This window comes from Strix uralensis, chromosome 1 (assembly GCF_047716275.1).
Source record: "Strix uralensis isolate ZFMK-TIS-50842 chromosome 1, bStrUra1, whole genome shotgun sequence".
NCBI classification, from domain to species: Eukaryota; Metazoa; Chordata; class Aves; order Strigiformes; family Strigidae; genus Strix; species Strix uralensis.
This window is the reverse complement of record NC_133972.1, coordinates 94,865,104-94,887,173: the sequence shown is the minus strand read 5'-3', so window position 1 is coordinate 94,887,173 and position 22,070 is coordinate 94,865,104. Positions and strand designations below refer to the sequence as shown.

The 22,070-nt window shown below is 38.2% G+C and overlaps 1 protein-coding gene across 8 annotated transcripts in view; it reads right to left on the bottom strand.

Moving 5' to 3' along the window:
* The window catches only part of CTNND2 (catenin delta 2), a 700,247-nt gene that overhangs the window by 225,314 nt on the left and 452,863 nt on the right, over positions 1 to 22,070 (bottom strand). For 7 of the 8 annotated variants that reach the window (XM_074874348.1, XM_074874370.1, XM_074874359.1 and 4 more), the window contains one exon: positions 19,798 to 20,050. In XM_074874348.1, the coding sequence (XP_074730449.1) occupies positions 19,798 to 20,050 (253 nt within the window). Of the gene's footprint in view, positions 1 to 19,797; positions 20,117 to 22,070 lie in introns of all 8 variants that reach the window. The other variant, XM_074874338.1, reaches the window with a different exon arrangement.

The window sequence follows — 22,070 nt, the reverse complement described above, 5'->3', positions numbered from 1 at the left end:
CTTGACAAATTATGACAATCTTCATTGGAGAATTCAGTTATTTCAGAGTATGCACCAGCTAGAGTTTATGCAGGCAATTCAAACTAGCTTTCAGCTATAGCAGCCTCACCTACCCACTGACAGAGGAATCGATAGCCTCATTTTTTGGATTGCTTTGCAGAACAATCTTGATTCTGCACATTGTTATCAAAACCCATTCTGACTGGCTCAGGTTCGTATTATATTATTTATGCCGCCTGTGCAACAGTAACAGTACTGTATGCCTACCTTTAGTGAAAAGTGGCATCATCTTCAACACTAGGAACTTAAAGAGGGGTTGAAAACAATTTCAATTCTGTTTTATGTCTGTGGACCAGTAAATATTAGAGCATTTCCTGTGAATATGATACTCTACCTTCTGTTACAGATGAGTTACAATCAAGTGTTCAAACATAAAAGGTAAATTTTGTATATAAAATGGATATCTCTTCTCACAAAACCTGTGAAATAGGCATTTACATACTCTAATCTTTAAAAAAGATGGGTAAATTAACTTCATCTAAATACACTGGTATAAATCAGTTTAAACAAGTAAATGATCACACCACATAGTCATTAATTTCCAACCGATACAGGTTGCTCTGATAGGGACTTACTAGCAAAAGCATCTACACCTCAGCAATATGTAAACCAAAAAGAAACTCTGATTATGTAGCTTATTTTTAGCTCTGCTATCCTGAGTAAACATGACACTCACAAAACCTTTACATCAGTATGATCAACTTGGTATCAAAATAATTACTCATGTAAGTGACTGCAAGCAGGGCTTAACTTTTCCTTCAAAGACATCTCAGACATGGTTTGTTACTGCATCACTCCTCTCTCCCACCTCGATCAGGTTCCATGGAAATGAACATATGATTGCCAGAAACTGCAAGGATTTGAGGGTTTCCCCCTATTCTGCCTATTATGTTTTATTTACTACATTGGAAACAAAACTTTGGCAAACAGTCAGTGGATGAAATTTCTTGTCAAGTTAATAGCTTCAAAGAAAAGTGTAAACTGTCATCAAAACAAACAGCAAAGTTGAAATTGTACAGTAAATCAGCTTGTGAATAAGAAAGCTATCTTATGTGAAAGCATTGAGAAACATCCTCCTCTCAGCATTTTATACTCCAGATACTCCTTAGATACTCTCTACACTCAAATTCTAATAAACAAAAACTTTATTCAGGTATTTGAAAGCACATCTTAGTATTTTAGAATGCAAAGTCTGAAATGTAATTGTACAACTCTTTTAGTCAAAAATCTGTAGAAGGGTACATCCCTTACTGAATGCATCTATGTGCTGCTTCGACCATATAAAAATAAAAAGACAAAATACAGAACAAATTGAAATGTTTGAAATAATTTAGAATATTTAAATTGTTTTGTAAACTCAGAATGAAGATGCAAAGAGAATTAATCTAAGAACACATTAAAATAACTTCAAAACAGCAAACATTCAGGAATGCCAAATTTTAATAATCCATGGTTTTGTATTATCTTCAACTTCACTAATCTGATGCAATAAGAACCCTCAGACCCCTCAACGAGTGTCCTTCTATGGGGAAAGACAGATTTCATCCCTCGTTCTTGTTTTTTTTTGACATGTAGAATTCTTCTGTATGACTTCTAAAGTTACTGAGACCATCAGCTTGATAGAACCTAAAGTAAGTACCTGCAATGCCAAGTCATTGCTTTCAGGTCAGCCTCAATTCTGAAAAAATTCATTAGCTTTCCATGATAGAAGATTCCTGATCCCTGCTTTTTTTTTTTCTTTTCTTTTTTTTCCATATGGCATTCCATATGGCATACCATAAATTGCACATCTCTTAAATTAAGCTTCAGTCTTATTACAATTTGTGGAGCAGACAGGGGTAGGGAGGAAGGCAAAAAAAAGACATCCTCTCCTAAGCACCTCCAACTAGCTCAAAGTAAGCCAGTGTGAAAAAAATTATTTCCTACCTATAAACCAAACACTAACTATGTTATAATCAGGTTTTGTGTGCCTTTTAGTCACCAGTATAATATGTCTACACTTACTAAATGTTAAGGTGAAGTGAGGATAAGTTTTTTGTTATACAATATACATCCAGTAACTTTGATAAATGAAATCCAGACATCATTTCCAGTGTTGTTTCCCAGAAGTCTGATACACATAAAGGGCTTCTACCATTAACTAATCCATAAATAATTTCTCAACAGCAGCTCACTGTCAACACTCACAGCTTCTTCTACCAACTCCAACATGGTTGTCCTTGTTAGACCTGCTCCTGAAAAATTCATGCTCTGCCAGCTAGAAAACTGTCAGTGAGAACAATTCAAACAATAATCAGGTCAGGGACCAAAGTCTGATATAGTATAGGCATACTGTGTGTAGCAAGGAACATGCCCCTCAGCAAGTATGCATCTCTCTTCCACTACCAAATTTAAGTTGTAATTTGCCCTGAGTTATTCTGAATGATGAGGCATTAAAGCCTTACACTTCACAGCCAGCATATCATCACATGCCTCTTCCATCTCTCCTTGCATGTAAGCAGATATGAGTTCAGCTTCACTTTCCTAACTACTCACAGCAGTTTATGCAGCCATAATGAAATTCTGCTCTGAATTCCTCCTCTTTCAGCAGAGAAGTTAGTAGTTATCCCAAGAAAAATAATTTTGCATCCTGCTTTGTGAGGCGAAAAAAAAGGTATGTGCAAGGGAACAGAGTTCCCACTCGAAGCAAAGAATGCTTTAGAGTCAAAAACCATGGCTGACGACGTCACTGCGCACCCTGGCACACAGCACATTACTAGAGGCTCTAGAAATGATAAGAAAGGAAATAAAGGCAGACACCAATTGCTAATCCAAGGAAGTGTTATTTGGCAGGACACATGCATGCCACAGTTCCCCCAAACATTAGATAGAAACTTCCATGTCCTGCAGGTCATACTTCAAATTTGAAGGGTTCAAAGCCTAGGAGCCAGAAATACCTCTTATGATAAAAAGCACAGGAAGCAAATTTACAACTAGGAATATTGCTCTTGGAGTTCACATGCAAGTCTACTTTACTGTAGGTCTTAAGCATTTTTCTGTTTTTCCCTTTGACAAATTTAGAAGAAACACTTCCATGTCAATCTTCTGACCATTTTAATTCATACTAGTTTTATATCTGTCACTCTCCTGCATATTTTTAGTTACTTGTTAAAGATCACTCAACTACATCTAGTTAAAGTGTCAAACGAGAACATGACAGGAAGAAAATATCTATTCTAAGGACTTCAGAGACAAAAGTATTTGGTTTGCAGGTGAGGTAACACAGGAGGGGGGATTCATCACTTGACTCTTATTAGGTCTTATTGCAGGGTTTTTGAGATTCCCCAGCATTACGCAAAAAATCCGAGAAAATTTGCTTTTATTACTTCCTCTAATTTCTCGAGCTTCCATGGAGAGTACTTTCTAATAGGCTATAAAACATAATTCTCCAGTAAGCATGTTGGGAGTCTGCTTCCTATCAAAAGAATGAAGATTCTTCTTATGTGATGCAACATGCAATCATTTTAAACTATTCCACAACTCCTCAGCAAAAATTTTAGGGATTTTAGCCCTAAAAAGTAATATTAAAACCCCAGTCAGGGATAATTGTCCTTAAAGAAAGAAAATAGTTCTGCTCAATTCAAACACAAAAACAAAGCCAAAATGAAACAGTACCATATCAGCCAACAATTCAATCTCTTTAGAAAAATAGTAACTTTGCTGTCCTATAGGGCAAACTGCTAGGGCAAACTTTTCACAAGGAAGGATTTGGTCACATATATATGAAATATGTAATAAATACATATATGAATCTAATACACAGAGTATTATTACTCTTTTTAAAGTATTAATAATCTTTAAAGTTTATGCAAGTTTGGGTCTCATTCACAGGTCTTCCAAGAAGAGGAACATCTCCTAGCAAGCAAATTAGCTAGGACTAAACCAAAATCTATTTACTCTCTTACCTCTTTTGAACCAGAAAGCTACTTTCTTATTGTAAACTCAGTCATGAAACAAAGATAGAGAACTTCAGTCTTACACATTGGCTCTGCTGGGGTAGAGGTTCCAGTAACTGCATTCCTAGTAAGATGCCAGGTTTCCTTAGACATACCAGCTGACATAAACCAAGTCAGAAGAGTCCTTGTCACTTCAGAATTACACTTTCTTATCACATATCTTGGTTCTTCATACAATATGAGTGCAGAAGTAATTTGGTGCAGTTGCCAGTCTGAATGACCACTGAACTAGATTTGTGTTAGTGTACGCAGTGTCTGAGGTAAAGTATTAAGCTACAAAAACTCAATAATGTGGAACTAGGGCAATAAAACTATTATTTTTTAAATACTCAGATTACTTTTACTTGTTTTAAACAAAGCATCCATACTTACTCTGTATTTGAAACCATGGAAAAAACATAAAATTCTCTGTAACTTGCCTGTTACTAAAACACTGAAAATGAGTATGTCTGTTCATTGAGATGTCTGTTACAAGATATCACAAATACAGCCAAACTAAAATGATACTGCAGTTTCCACTTTATAATCAAGCAAATCCCGATTAACTGCTGCAATTGAATTTGGGTATGCGAAATTTGCAGCTCCTGAATTCATAATTTCAAAGCAGACAGAGCAGATACTTTGGACTGAGATGTATAAAGACCATCAAGGATAGGAACAATGACTCTACCGGAAAAAGAGAACATGAATAACAACCATATATCCTTTCTGAAGATGACACGGGAAAGACCATGTCTTTTGAACATGAGGTTTCTGTGTGAAAAGTGCTGGAGAAGCTGGGGTCTACATCAGGCCAAGTGCTTATCAACATTTACACAATAAATTTCAGCAGCAGCCAACCATATTGACAAGGAGATTCCACTCACACTATACCTATCCTACTGTTTCTTATAAAACAAAGTAATCTGACACGCCTCTGAACAAAAATCACACCCTGCTCCTGTGCCCCATATCCTCACCTACACACACACACAGGTTGACAACATTCAGCTCCATGCCATGTATACATGGATTACAGATTCTGTATACGTATGCATACTATATATAACTTTTTTTGGTGTCTATACGTATATTTATAGTTTGTATTTATACTATATACACAAAGACTGAAGTTCCTATAAACTGCATAAAGGTTGTAGGCAGGGTAGGGGCAGGAGGTCTTCCAGTGTCTTATCACTGTGGAAAATCCTGCACTTCTGCTTTCAGATATTCCATGGCCAGCATATGCTCAAGCTAAAAGCCCTACTTAATACTGTATACACACATATATACACAAACATATATTTATGTGTATATATAGTAAGATAAGCTTAGCAAATGCTAAATGTGGAGTGGTAAACAGATTTTTTCTTCTCAGTTAGTTAGCTAGACTTAATACTTGAGCATTTACATTGTTAGTCGATTTGAAAGACGTGTTTTTTGTTATTCCAGCAACCAAGCTTTCACAGCAGTTTTGATTTTTACAAGATGACAGCATGAGATTGTTGAGTATAGCTGACTATATTTTCCACATAGTTTTCATAGATGTCCAAGGTCCTTCAGAGTTCTGCCCTTTGCTGCACACTTTGAAATGCTCTTTTAACATGAACCTTGAACACATATTTGGGCACGTCTTCCAAAACGGTTTTTGTAATTTTCACATGGCATCCTTCCCACAGGCTTTCACAGCTGGGCTATCCAGAAAGAAACTACCTCCTTTCTTAATCCTTGTTTTTTCTACTGAGACACGCTTACCAGAGTAACAGTGAAACGTGACTACATTAAAAGCAGTCCGGGGATACCAATAATTATTTGTTGTGATGAATAAAAGCTTTTAACTGATTCAGAGAAGTAAATCTATTGACGTAATTAAACAATTTAACTGCTTTTTATTTTAACCCTGCCTTCCTTTCTACTTTCTCTTGTTCTTCATCAGTCCACCTTTCTGCATTTCATTTCAAATTGAAATGAGCTTTCTGGAACAAAGATGTGCAATTTTATGTAACTGTAGCATGTACAGCAAAATGAAACCACTGGACCATTTAAATACTAGCAAGATGTGCAGAAACAGCAGCACAAACCCATGTTTTTACCTTTGTTTTACATATTAAAAAGTAACGCAGGCCAGTAATTCACCAAGCACTTCTCAGAACCTCCATTCCCAGTTGCACCTTCTCACGGGAGTTGCATCATTATCGCTATCGTGTGCATATATGGAGACAAATACATAAATCCTCACACCAGTCTCCTTTTCAATGGGATCCTAAGAGAATTCAGTATTACAAAGCCTAAATTTTACATGGGTTTAGGGAGAATGAGAAAGAAAACGTTCCTACCCAAAATGTTCTTTCCCTGAGGTAAAAGAAACGAAGTCAGAGATTGTATTTTTTACAATACTACAACACTCAGCTGAAAGCAGCCATCTCTCTTCCCTCTGAGCTTTCTAAGCACTCAATTGGTCTTCCAATTCCCAGAAAACTCAAAAGCTACATTTACTCTGTTTAGTTTCCATTCTTTTTTCTGGCTTTCATTTCAAAATAACATTATTATTTTTCTGAAGTTACTAACTAAAACCAAATGTCTGCATACGAAAATTACTACTTGCTCTACTAGAATTATTTGCTTTTCTTTTTTACCACTGAGAAATGAGTTCAAACTTCAGTCTTACTAGGAAAATCTAAAACGTGTTTCTCTATAGGTTTAATTAAAATTTTAAAGCTGGATCCATGGCATCCAGATTGAAACAAAATCCTTACTCTTCAGAGATGTTGGCAGTAGAAAATACTTCTCTTGTTACACTGACATCTTAACATTTGAGTGATAAGCTATTTTAATAGACAGCTATTATCCAAAAAATGTTATTTTCTTGTTTGAATCAAGCAGTTTCATCTGTCTGAAAGTAGGAAAAAACCCCTGAACTGCTTCTAGCTCTTGTGAACAGGCTGAGAGACTCAGCTGTTGCATTTAACAGAGGCACAGGGAAACAAGAGCATTTCAGAGGAAACAGACAGAGAAAGTTTTCGCTGTGTGTATCTCATTGCATATATTTTGTGAACTTGACAGCAGTGCCTTTTAAACATTCTTCCCCCTACACAGGCAGTTTCACAAAGTGGAGAAAAATATATCGGTAAAACCCTAGTCTCTGCCTGTACTGAGAACAAATGTTGAACCTCAAAGTACCCTCACTGAATTTCTGAAATTCACTAGTTTTCATCTTAATCTAATAAAACGTCATATGAAAGCTCTGTCTTCTTAAAATTCTTGTGAAAACTAACACAGGTCCAAAAATCAAAATCTGCCTCGTAACCACCGACAAAATTCGACTCACTGTCAAATTTCCATTTAGAAGTTTCTTTGCATTGTTGCATTTACTCCACTCAAAGTTTCACTACAAAGTAAACAGAATTTCCTCTTTGAAAAGCCTGCAAGATTTAATCTATATATTGCTTATACTCAGCACAACTGGGAGTGCCATGAGCTTAGCTTTCCCAAGAAACTTGCTATACCAAGGAGCTAAATCAACACCACATGCAGAGAACTCCATTTTCCAAAGAAGTTTAAAATGTTAGAGAAGTGAGGTCATAAATAGTTTATTTAAAAATGTTTCTGAAAACTACTTTGTGCGTTTCATTATCCTTCAGGATATGCTGAAATTGTCAACACGAGTGTGACAGGCTACCTTCACTATTCTGCATGTCTCAGCTGTCACCTACCAGGTCTATCATTCCTCTGCCATCCATCCTATTCTTAATTTTATAGAGGCAATACAAATAATGCTCTGAAATAAATTTTAGAGAGATTGATGCATAGACTGTTTTCTTGGTTTTTTTCCCCATAAATGTCCTTCTGAAGGAAAACAGCTCTATCAGTTCTTCCCTTCACCCTTCCAAAACACTGATTTTTTTTTTTTTTTTTTTTTTTTCCTTTTAGCAATGCAGTGCAGACTTTTCCTCATCACGGATTCTTGAAAAACATTTGAGAAGCTGATGACTCCTATCCCATTCCTACTGCTAATTAAAAAAAAAACAACCCAAAAAAATAACCCCTAAAACCACAACACAAACACTTCACTGAAACAGTGAAACTAAGTCATGTTTAACTTGACTAAAAAGCAAAACCTAAGCCAAATCCTGATTTTATTTTAATACAACAAAGGGAAAGAATATATAAGTTCAGTATCAGACAGCTTTATGTCAATGAATATGTAACAGAACAAGAATAAGGCTTCTACATTCACATTTCAAACTATTCTGAGAAGCTGTTTGCTTTATTATTATGAGGTGAATCTAGCCTAGTAATAAACCTGCTGGGGATAAGGAACTCTTGTGCTTAGTTTCACTGTACCTATGTGTACAACCTATATGATTACAGGCATATAGGGGGTGGTAAACAGGCTCCTCAATGAAAGTATTCCCACCTAGCTGACTTGAAAACTGAAGCAGCAGGAACCCATAACTGGAAAGAAAAAGGTGGAGAGGTGTTCAGTGTGCATTTTGAGACATCAGCTCTTTAATTTCTCTGTGAAAGTCACATGCACACATTTGTTGATAATGAAATTTCATTTAGCAAGTTCCCCCTGTGAAAAGGCAGCCTCCTTCTTCCTATACAGCATAACCAAACTGCTCTAAAGTCTCTCTTACCAGACCCAAGAACTGGACTCCCATTTTTACTGAAGTAACGTATATAATCTTAAATACTTCAGAAGGAAGCTTTTGTGCAGCACTTCTCTGTTGTTTTTTTCTGGGGCGGGGTGGGAGATTCTGGTGTGTAAATTGTGCAGAAGAGAAAAAGGTAACAGATGGTTGCTGGAGCCGTGCCACAGAAAATGCAGTGGCTGACAGGATCTGTTATCCCTTAGTGGCTGCAGATAAAACCTTTACAGTTTAGGATAAAATTTAATTTAAAAAATGTAGCTGCTTACAAATGAAAAAAAAATCCACTAGAGAAGACTATGCAAAGAAGATTTGATCCCGCAGAGAAGATTTTATGTATTTAAAAGAATTTCTACATACATGAGAGGAAAAAGCTTTCCCTAAACAGAGGTTCTACGATTTGGCTACCCACGGCACATTCTGTTCTCAGATAGGATGGTAAAGTCACAGGAGAAATCAAACCCCCTTCTCCCACTTTTTCCTGAAAAAACTATCTAAGATCAAAACATCTAAAGGATCCTCTGTGCGCCAATTTGTGTGCAGTCAGAGCTTTACAAGACATTTGGCAACTACTCTGATGCAGAAAAATGTCAAGCCTTCCCTATTAAAGGCTATTGGAAGGGATCACAGAACTCTACAGAAAACGCAGAAAGCATAAATAGGGTAACCCCTTACAAAAGCCAACTTCTTGCAGGGAAAAAAAAAATTCGATTCATTTTAAGGCAATTCAAGACCATAAATTTAGGTAGAGTGATACAAGCACCTACGCAATTACAGGATCACATCACTGAACAACAGAGGCTGCTTCTATCCATGAATTGTTGGACGTGAATTACAACTGACTTAAATGGTTCAAACGTTTTACGTCTTTAACTAAAGTAAACTTTATTAACAGCAAACTATTGTTTGTGAGTAGGCTCACACACCCTGACTCTCTGCAAGCAGATAACTAACCACGCACACACGTTTCAGAGAAATGCAGCTCAAAGTAATGAACCAGAAAGGGAACAGCAGCAATATAATTCAGCCAGCAGGAAAGTATTAACTCCACAGAAATACAAAAACCTGTAGATTGCTCCAGGCTCACCCGCAGCCCGGAGTCCTAGCAGGGATCTCCTGGGCTTCACTGACATGGTTCCTTTGGGTCCTCCCTGCAATGCAGCAGCAGCTCCAGCCTCTGCTGCTGGCGAGTGAGGCTGTTCCACCCTGTCATCCCGCATGTCCGGCAATCCCTGGCTGAGCATGTGGCATCAGCCTACCCTTAATACAAGGGCATGGGATCAGCAGTTCTCCAGTCAGCACCATTTCCCCTCACAGTTAGTCTGACAGGCAAGTCCCCTCCAAGGAGCGCGCCAAGGGGCACTCCTGTTGCAGGCTGTCCCCGTGTCACCTTGTGGCCAAGGAAAAGTAGTGTGGTAATTTTGCACCTGCATCACTGCCTTGCTAGTGGGAAAATCCCAGGTCATGAACGTTATACCTAACATCTTACATACCATATCAGGCCTTAGGCCAGGGGAATCCACACCTGGAACACCCTCCTGCTTCTTGTTGAGACATGTTAAGAAATAAAATAGAATTTTTTTTTTTTCATTGTTCTGACCCTGTGATTTAAGGTCAGTTCTTTACTCTGCCAGAAATTGTTCAATACATGAAGGTCACATGATATTCTGCGCTTCAACCATCTATAAGCCAAGAACCTCATACCGCAAAACTGTTGTGGAAATAACCTTCCCGAGTTTTGGAGGCATAGAGAAGTCCCAGGTAGAAATCATGCTGGTGTTTCTGTAAGGAGATAGCCAGGACTATGGAAGTGCAAACACTGCACTAGTTTGCAGTGGTTTGAGAGGACAATGAAATTACGTGAAAAGCAGCCATAGGAAATTTAGTTTCTGAATCCTTCCAGGACTCGCAGGGAGTCAAGAAGAGGGACCACTTTTCATACTAGTAACGTGCTGGAAAAAGTGAGGCTGATCAGCACAGCTTCTGAGAGGGTAACACAGAAAACACAATCCTAACAGAAAGGTAAGGGAGTTGCATTTACTAAGACACTGTGTTACACCTGTGTTGTCAGTATTCATTCCTCCCACTTCCACCAACACACACACACAATCACTTTCCTTTAGCCTCATCAGCTACCAGGGCCAAACTTTCAAACTAAGTTTTTATATTCGAGATGCTCAAATTCAGGTAGGTGGAAGGAAGAACATAGCATCAAACGAAAAATCAGCCCTCCTCTTTGAAATGCAGTATGTGAACCAAATATATCATGTCCTGGAATGGAACAAAAGAATTATCAAGCTAACTTCAAATGATTTTTGAAGAGTAAAACACTAAATTCAAATACTTTAGTCTTTAAATCTGTGTAGCTTTTGCTCATTCCCTGAAGTAAATTACTTATTTTACTTTGGGACAGAGTTTGCACAGATCTTCCTTTCCCCTTATGTGCCCTCCTCCTCCGTATTTTTACCTTTGGTATATTCAGGAAACTTAAGAGGTCTTACTCTGTCCTCCTTTGGGCTAAGAAAATCTTTCAGATTCTTTCCAGGTCTTCAGCTATCCAGATCCCTCCACTTCATTGCATGGTAAGGATAAACGTGACACCATTACAGGTGGATGGCTGGCTAAACAGTAGGTGATCCCACTGTTGCTGCAGTGGCTTAAAAAAACCCAACTAACAAAAAAAAAAAACCAAAAAAACCCCGCCAAGTAAGAAGAACAAATATTTCACAGTAAGTCTAGAGACTAGGAGTTTCCCTGGCAACAATGGCTGTAGGATTTCTATGGGGTGGCTTTTGCTTCCTAGGAAACCACTTGTTTAATGCTAAGAACTGTGATGCATCTCTGAAACTCACTTGTTCATTGAGCTCCTGGAGTGGGGCAGTGGAATGGGGTGAGAAAAAATCTAAGCGAAGGTGATGGAGATTGCCAGAGGCACGGTGATACACTGGAGAAAGAAAGATTAGGGGATGGACTTCACATCAGGCTCTGATGTTGAGTGAGCTGGCAGAGATTGGTCTATTCCCATCTAACATATTTGATCTACATAGAGCTACGGTTCTTAAAGTCAGGCTCTTAATTTATAAAAGCTATAAAGTTCTGTTAGAAACTAATAAAAGTTGTTGATCATTCTTTCCCTTAATCATTTTTAGCTCAGCTCTACACTAGAAACATTATTTCAGCAAACTCTTGGTGTTATTCACTTATGGAAATCTCCTGCACTCTAAATGATGCATTTTGTACAACAGCTACGTAATTAGCTGGATTTTGTTTCCTGCCTATAAAATAGTTGTGCAACATCACACCGAGGTCCAGCTTCAGAAACTAACAACCTCTGCAAAGCAATTTATGTCTAAGTGTTGAAGATGATTTTCAATTGCTTTTTTTAAGGAGTAAATTGGAGACTATGTGTCCTAATTTTAGCAAGCTTCCTCAAAATTTTGCCCATTCATCTTCTCCACCTAACACACTTCCCTTCCCTCCCTCCCATCATGTTTCCCCTGGAAGTAATAGCAAAATTATCCTTTGAACTTCAAAGCAGCTTACAAATTTAACTGACTTTCAACATCCCTGTAAACAGTAGGGTCATTATTATCCATTTGGCTGATGAGATGTCCAAGAGCTACTACTGAGAAGCTTCTTATGTGGTTTATCTTGCCAGGAGATCGTAACAGCTTACATGAGCCCAGTAAAGCCTGAAAGTATGGTTCTTCTCCATGTTTTTAATGTCTGGTTGGAAAATATACTTACAACATTTTCTGGCTCTTACAGTCTGTCATCACAGAAAGGCACCACGCAGATTTTGCATCTGTCAAAGTTTGCAAATGAGCCACAGGATACTGAGCAAAATGTGTGGCAAACAAAGGCAGAAACTGCATTGAGACACATATTCACCATTAGAAGCTCAGTTACGCTGTTTAAGAACCAGAAATGAGCTATGGACAGTATGAGGAATAGGTACACTGTCCACCTGCTTCTTCCTGGATGAATGAAGCCATTAAAATATGCAACAGATTAAGAAAGAAACAGAGGAAAGGGCTTTGTTACCATTCATGAAGTGGCAGACCAGCATTATGGGGGGGCGGGAATAAAAAATAAAACTCTCCAAAAACCAGACACTGGTCTCATCTCCCCCCCAGTTATTAGATGTGCACTTATGAACACTTCATGGAGCTCCAGCCTGTCCTCCTGAATGCCCTGTATCATTGACAAGTACATAAGTGGCCTTTCACTTCTGTCCCTCCAGCATAAGGGAAAGGAATTACCTTCTGGTAGAGGGAGAGAATTATAAGAGCTAAACTTTCAGACCAAAACAAGAGATGAGGCATCATCTGTCTCAAAATTACACTCTGTATACTGCATAAATAACCTACCAAATAAATTGGCTACATATAACCTGTTCTACTCTGCTGATGGCTTAGGAACTGTAAGCTCTTCTGGACAGACTCATTATTCAAACTACATGGACCAGCACCGTCGTGTTACTGTGATATACCGAAATTGTGATGTTCTGTGATTACAGTAGGGCAGGTTTGTTAATGATAGGATCAGATTTCTTTAAAGACTGGATTGCAACAAAACGGAGTGGCCTCTTGCACTGTCAATAAAATGGTACTAGTCACAGAGGAGAGGAAGTGGGTGCTACTGCTTCATGAGCTAAAAGCACACTTTATTCCTTCAGTACACTTCAGGGGCTTTTGTGTTTTTGTTTGTTTGTTTTTGACCCCAAGCATTTCTCCCAGGAGAAAGGAGGTTGCTAAACAACATGGGGCAAATTCTAGAGAGAAAAAAAATAGCAAATACAGGTGGATGCTGTTGTGCATACTGAATTGCATTTGCTGCACTGTGAAATGACCCCACCTATGCCCAGTGCCTCCCCAGCCATTTATAAACCACCTCAATGTAAACAGTGGAAAGACAGAAACTGTTGCCACATACAGTGATCATTCTGTGATTCAAATACACACAAAAATAAGTTTTTCCAAGTTCTGGGGGCCACTCCTCTATTTCACCACAAGTTGACACTTGCATGGACCAGTTAGCTCCTCATTTATTTTGTCATGCTCAAGCTGGAACTAAACATTCTCTACAAAAGTCTTTTCCAGCCAAGGTTTCCAACTATGTAAGTCTCCTGAAATCCCAAATTAACAGACTGTAGGACAGTCTATGGATTCCCACCTCACCTACTTTAAGAAAGCAGGCTTCATCCTTAGTTACCTACAGCAGGAAGGGGAAACAGATTGCTGTTTTATTTTTTTTTAATCATACCTGCTATGTTTTCTCAACACTATTTTGTGCACTGAGTAAAAATTCATGCCTTCTATGTAGAAAGGATCTGTATGAGGAATTGCACTTTGCCCTAGACTCGCTATTCTTGAATTGCATGTATTTTTATGCTGTTTAGTCTTCCATTTTATTTTAAGGTCAGCTTTTCATACTCAAAGAAGTATTCACTAAAGCCTGAGAGACTGTACAATTTTTACATAGGGAAAATAGACTAGGTATTTCCTTGCTAAATGAAAGATATACTTAAACACAGAGCCACAAAATGAGTGCTCTCAAACACCATCTGCTTGGTTCTACCAACACAAGGGGCCTGGCCCATGTAAATCTGATGCAAAAAATTCTTAGCAGGGAGTTAATAGGATCTAGGAAGTTGAACCATTTACTTCGGGAGGTAAGCCTACAATGCCAAATATTTACATGCTCAGATCCACTAGAAATACGCTTCCCATGGCTTTTCCCACACCTTTGGAGAATCACCTTCCCTTTTACTTTACCCTTAATTTCAGATAAAGGTAAGAGGCACCTTTGAAAACTATTGAGTGAAAAGAAGAGCTGCCTATCACACATTGTATCATAGAAAAGTGGGAAGGTACATCTCCAAGCCTGTTCTGTCTCATCCAGAGCAGGAATATGAACTTCAGTCTTCTACGTCTTGGGTCAGAGAGTTACACCAGAGACCCACCAACACCACCAACAGCCCTCTGGATTCTGAAAAGCCAAACCCAAATCTCAGGACTGACCACAGCAGTGCTGCACAGTGTTGTCATCAGCTGTACTGTGGTCATGGCAAGGCCTTCTACTCCACCAGAAGTTTCTTTCTGAAGGTGACAACCCTTCCCAAAGAAGATACCAGTCACGTTCCCATCAAGACGTCCAACCTCCCCCACATGCAGGTTTACCCTGTTGTTTTCTTACCTCATTACACAGCTCAAGTGCCTGGCTGCTATTCAAATTTACAGTAGACTAACACTATTAACACTGAGACAATCCTTGGAACAAAGTGAGATTAAATATATGTTGAAGACTCCTGCAGAAACATTTATCTTTTAGTAGGCCATGTTCCAAATTCTATGTGCTAATCTTATAAGCAGTTTTACTGGAGCACAGAAATTTAACTAGAGTTTATTTTACTTTTATCACTTTTCCTACAGAAAAAGAAAGCTCTCTAGCTCGTATTTTGCAAACGGAGCATTTTTTTGGGGGAAAAAAAAGAAAAGAAAAAAAAAGGATGAAACTTACAGTTCACACAAAATGTTCTGTTCTAATTTATTTCCTTTCATAAAGTCAAAAGGAAGCCAGTTTAAAAATTTGTAAGATAGACAGACAGCATCATCATCTTCTGCTTAGGAGGAAATTAAGGCCAGTAGAGGTAATGAAATGGAAAGTTGACTCTGAAAGAGCAGAATGGAGCAGAAACATTTCAGGGTATTACAGTTAAAATATGCAATACCTGGAAAACTCTGTCTCTATGCTGGCCTATACTCAGAAAATTCTAAAGGTGAGAACCGCTACGAGATAGCTGGTTTTAAAAAGTTGCAACATGATTCTACTGCTACTGGTTTTGGGGTTTTTGTGTGTTTTGTTTGTTTGCTTTAAACAAAAGCCCAATCAATATTGTGGTCTGCTCTATAATGAAGAATGAACCCTTTATAGCTTCATTCACCAAGTTACCCCATTTCTTCTGAATAAATAGTTTAAAATGTTCTGAAACATGTCTTGGGGAAGAGGATGCTACAACGGAAAATTGTAAGTGTAGTTCAATATAATTCAATGCAATATGAAAATGGACATTTGTTCATTTTCGGAGCCTTAATGGAGCGTATTCCACATAATGCTTGCTGTTAACTCAGCGTCTTGCCAGCTTCTTTGCAGAAGAAGATGGGTGTATACCGGCATGTAAATAAAAACTGGTAAGAAGAGAAATCACAAAACAATGAAGTAAACAGGCTGACTCAACACATCAAACCAGACACAGCGAATTCAAAAACAAGCAAAACCACTGTTACTGCAAAACTTCATTGATATGTATTTAACTGAAGGATGTGAAAATTATGTGTTTTTCATCTGTTATGTAGCAAGTGTGATTTATCAGCAGCTGTACATGTACATGGTTTCTTACTAGGTTAAAACTGCAAAAATTAAATAATTTACACACATTTGTCAGGTTTGTATTTTGGAGTAAAAATTGGAAGGCACACAGACTGACAACTGGATACCGGCACTTACATTTCTAGGGCTCCCCAGTTCCCCTAAACTCTAGGAATAGACAAACCTTAGATAATTTGTTGGTGCCAAGAGACAGTTTAATCTTCCCTAAATGAAAGTAGGCTGGAAAACATCACTTGAACATATATTTCTGACACCTTAAAATACTCATGACTTCTCTCATTCACAGTTCAGCAGGAACCAAAAGCAAGACAACAATTAGAAAATAAATATTGTATTCTTTCCCTCCCTATGACACTTTTTCATGTAAGAGATTATGGCATGAAACCGTTTATATCACAGCCCTACTATGTATTTCTCTTCATTTTTTGACATGAAATAAACATAAAACAATGCTCTGAAGAATCAAACCGTAAATTATGTTTGATATTCAGCTCTTCCATTTTCCATATGCAGAACTTAAGTTTTATTTCTGACAGGTGATAAGGGGCTTATTTCCTTTTTAAATAACAAAGCCTCAGACTCTCCACCAGTATAGATGTATACAGTTTTTACTACCTGTTATATGAGCTCGTATCAGCTACAGTCTACCTGTGTAAATTAAAAATTATCCCCTACCACAAACTTGATAATAAATATCTTGATACTTTTTAAAAACAGTATTCTCCTAAACTTTAAGTTAATGAACATTAAACTGCATTTTATGACAGTTGGATGATGTAGAACAGATGTTGAGCTAAAATTTCATTTACCAAATGTCAGCTCAGAACATATATGTAAAACTGGAGTATTAGTAATCCAAACTACATGGTGAAAACAATGGAAAAAATTGTCAACTACATCTGTGCCTGCCAACCATTTTTCTGGGACTTCAGATGAAAATTCCGCCTGAACTGAAGATTCCAGAAAATAATGTTCAGTTTTAGGAACTCTAATTGCTTATTAGGATCAGTACATTCTCTTCTGGGTATCTATTTCTCATCTTGAGCTGACTGATACATAGCAAACACTAATCAAAAGCCTGCAATTAGTATGCTTTTGTCTTGCAGATTTTCCTCTGCCAGTGAGCCTTTGTTTGGACCTCTGGTTGGACAGGTAGGCTCAGTATCTGAAAATGATGCCTGCCATTCCCCTCCACGATTCGTGCCAGTCACAAAAAATCCCAACCAACCAGCCAACCAAAGGAGCAATACGTCTGTAATGAAACTCAAAACTTATCAGTTGACAAATTCCATTTGCTGAGGAACACGTTTATTTTTTTCTTGCTGCTTAAGGTATAAACAATAACCCTCTGAGGAACACAATGCAACTAAACACAGCCATTTAAAGTCCTTCTTGTATTCGGGCCATGTTTTCCTTTTCCTAAATTCTAATTATACCTCCCATGTGCTACCCTAAATAATTTCTGTCCTTCCGTAATATTTTTTCAAGCATCTGGAAAGTCTTCTGTCCCCTCCTTTCCACACTTGTCATTTATCCACATTTTTTTGTAATCTATCCATGGAAATCAACATGTTAAAAGTCTCCTGATTGCTTTTATTGCTTTCATCCAATCTCCTTCCAATTTTTCAATGTCTTTCCAATAGCAGCAACTGCTGTAGGCCACAGATAGTTTCACAAGCCAGTCTGGTGGACTGTAGCTTCTGGGGACTAAGGCATAACATAATCAGGTGTGCTTCTGACATTTCTTTATAAAAGTTATTCGAACCAACAAGTAAGGGCAGCAATACTGAGTAAAAGACACCATGCACACAGCCCATGGATCAAATGAATCAGATCAAGAGTCATGCAAACCTCTTTTACAAAAGTTATTTTGTAAAATCCCAGTCCATCTAATAGTAATTAGTAATAATATTTAATGATCCCCTCTAAAGAGTTTATGAAGTTCAATTTATACCTGCTCACTTCTGCTTTACCTACAGAAATCAGTATTCATGAAAACACAAATGGTATCACAAGACAAGAAAGAACCAAAAAGCAGGCAAATGAAAATCTTGCAAGAGGAAATCTTCTTTTACAAGCACATATCCTATACGTTAACTGGCTGACAGTTGCAAAGTGATAGCAGAGCAACTAAACAGAGATAACCTTTTCTTAAGAAGATATTGTCTAGGACCTGTAGAGTACCGTAAGTATGTGTTTCCTGCCTACAGGGAGTAGTGCCTTCAACATCATCATGCTTCTCCTACGAACATTTGATATAGATTACAGTCATTTCTCCTCTGGTTTACTGCACTCCTAATGTAATGTTCTTTAAGTCTGAACAAGAGACAATTACAGAGCAAAGCTCTTTTTTCTCCATGGGCTTTTATGTTCTGGAATACAAATATATCAAAATACCAAGGTTTCAGAAAAAGACTGTTTCCCTCTGGTTACCAATGCTTGCTCTAGGGTAGAGGGAAGAAGGAGAGGAATTCAAGTTATATTTTTTCAACTTTCTGGAGGAAAAGCTAAGGGGGAAAAAAAAAGGTTAAAGCAGAAGTTTTCTCAATAAGTAAAACTCTGCAATGGCAGAAGTAGCTGCAAGCAGTGATGTTTCTGATGTGCCATAAAATTTAGCTGTTGTTGTGTTCACAGCTGGAGAGAGAGAGAGAGAGAGAACTGCTGTAATGCTAAACAAGTAGAGAGATCAGGTTGTATTTGCTTTTTTAATGCAGGGAGAGAAATCTTTTCAAATTGTTGCTTAAACACCTCCAGCATTTTTGTTGGGGGCAAATTTTTGGGCTCTCCTATCATTAAATTACACATAGCAAAAATAAATAAACCACACCATCTGCCATAGAAAAACCCTGTATAAATTAACACTTTCAACAAGTTTAAACTTAAGTTACCAAAGAGATTTGCTTTCTTTTCCATCAGAAAACTGAAGAAAATCACCAAGTGATTTGAGGATTACAGTTAGCATTTCCATTGCCATTATCATGGAAGTCAAATCACTCGCCAGAAAACTCTCTCTCTCTCTAATAATCTGCCTGCTTGGGGTACGTATGGCTATAAAGCTTCCTCCTTGCACCTTCCCTAGGTATAGGAGGATGGTCATGCCTCATAGCAACATTAAAAGTTGTACTATGTATTTAAAAAGCATGCACAGTAACAACCATTTCTGCAAACCTGTAATACATACATCTTGTTACCACGTACTGGCATTGGAAGCCTGCACAACACATAGGGTAAAGCACAAGCCTGATTAAGTGTTGCTTCCACATTGCTGTCTCATTGCACAATACCAGAACATCGTTTTCTGCAGCTTTTATGAATATTAACTGCAGACAAACCAAGAACTGTAACAACTTCTGCCCAAGGAGAAACTTGAAAATTCAGTCTGTAATGGTTACAGAGTCAAAACAGTCATACCACTCCTCCCATTTTCTGACAAAATTACTTTCCATAAGCTTTTGAGGGGTGGTGCTACTGCAGGCAGGCTAAACACACACGTTCAAGACCACACGTATAATTTCGTTTCACAGAAGAGCTCGTGAGAGCCTTCCAAGGCAAAGCATTAGGACAAAGTTGTTATGCAAACAAAATCTTTCATGTACAATCAGAGGGTTTTGGCTTTTTTTTTTTTTTTTTGATATTCAACAGCAAAAACATACAAAGCAAACTGCCATTACAAACCTCTGCATGATCAAGAAATAGTAGACAAGGAAGGTTTCACCCACCTGGGATCTTTCTGAATGCTATCAATGGAAGGTGACCTAGCCAAGGTCCCTTCAGGTGGGATGGCTGGCCCAGATTTGCTGTATGGTGATTCAACAGAAGGACAATACTGCAGCTGTCGGTAGGGGTCTGCGTAATTGGAGGCTGGGCCGGCCGCATAGCTGGCCCTCTGGAAGGTCGCTGTTGCGTTCTGTGTGCCGTGTTGACTGCCTGTGCGCTGTAAGGGTACGGAGTCGACACCAGGGGAAGATGGGGCTACGACAGGAAAGTAGGGACAAAGTAAAAAATTGAGGACCTGTTCACAGAAATGGTTAACCAGGTCTAGGCAGAGGAAAAAAAAAAACACACACATATAAAACAAGGGTCCAAAAAAACATGAGAAAAAAAAACAAACAACATTGTCATTTTCAAAACCATTGAAGTAAATAACTTGTCAAACGAATTTCTAAATGACATGCCACTTCTGGACTAGAAGACTTTTACACCAGTTAAACAGACCGTAGCAGTGCTTTTCACTTGGGGTTTTAACTGCACTAACCTGAAATGAAAAGAGTGCAGAAGCAGCATGGGAATAGTCAAGCTAAGACTCACGACCACCACCAAGTGAGGCTTTTCCAGACCTTACAAGGGTGTGAATCAGTCAGATCCACCAGCAAAAGGAGGGTCAAACCAGGCTCAAGAGTCCAAATTGAGACAGATGGTTTTATGGCAGAAGAAACAGACAGGCATAGCCATCCCAAATTTGTAGCCCTGGTATCCATAAAGCAGGTAAAACCAGACACCTGCCTACTCTTTGTTAAATGTTCTTATGCGCATTTCACCTTAAGTAAGACTTAGGGGACTGATACTGCTAACTCAGTCTGAAAAAGAGCTAAGCACAAGGTGATCACGTGGATGTCTTAATGCATGCCAGCAATGGCTGTGCTCATACACCACAGCTCAAGATTAATGCATTACCGGTTTTGAGCTGCTTAACCAATAGATTTAAACTGACCTAACACTTTTGTGACTCAAAAATCTTATTAATCTCTCTTGTAGCCCATTATCTTTCTGTTACAGCACCATGTACTAGAGATCCAGTCTGCTTTATGATTCTTATTAAACATGCAGTATTTCTGAACTAAAGTCCAGTCAATGGCAAGTGGCTTATCACTGTAAGGGGCCGAGGACCAATATCCACATGATCTTTGGCCTGGAAACAAATACAAATTAAATGCTGGCTCTGCTCAGAAGGAAATTCGGGCTGTTTGAAGTGGCACATGATCTCATGGTGGCTCCCGTTTCCCCCTGTCCCAAGACAACAAGAATACTTTCACCAACGGGAGTGGGCCCGGGTCCAGGACTACTTTTAGCTGGGTGAAAATCATATGTTAAACTGTAGGCAAAACCGCGTATTAAAGAGGCAGGTTTTCATAATAGATTTCTCAATAATTTCTTATTAACATGCACATTTACATTTTAAGAAAATAAATATTTAATATATTATAGGTCCATGAAAGGGACTTTAAACATTTTATCTCAAAGTGTCAGCAAATGAAATACAGTGAGCTTTAAATACAATTACAGCAGTGTTATCTGACCTAGTATTTGTCAAAGTTACAACACCCGAAAATTTTAAATTTGTATCAAATCTTCCCCTCAATTCTAATTTTTTTCTTATGGTTCTGAAGGACATAATTTTACAATAACAAGTATTATCTTATAACTTTGTTACAAAGATAGATAAGTGGGATCACCCATCATTGGGAGTGTTCAAGGCCAGGCTGGACCGGGCTTTGAGCAACCTGATCTAGCGGAAGGTGTCCTTGCCCATGGCAGTGGGGCTGGACTAGATGATCTTTAAGGTCCCTTCCAACCCAAACCACTCTTTGATTCTGTGATTACATTAACTTATATAGCAACATTTTAGAAGTACTGCTTTTCCTTAAGAAATGAGTAATAAGACACATATAGACCTTTTCATAAAATTGCATCAGTTAAAATGCAATAACAGTACTAGCATATTGAAACATCTCATGCACAGAGCATGTTAAATTCAGTGTTAGGAATACACAAGGGAAACATCACATTTTAACAGAAAATACACACAGTTCAAAATCAAAATTTGGTGCCTTGTGAGAAAAAGAGTAAAAAAAACCAGAGAAAATACTGGAAGTATTTTCAAGTGAAAAAGCAAAAACGTAATTGTATACTGACACAGCATACTCTTAAGTACTGCCACTCTGCAGAATATGCTGCTAGTTTTTGACACGTGGGGAATTGCAAAAAACCCTAC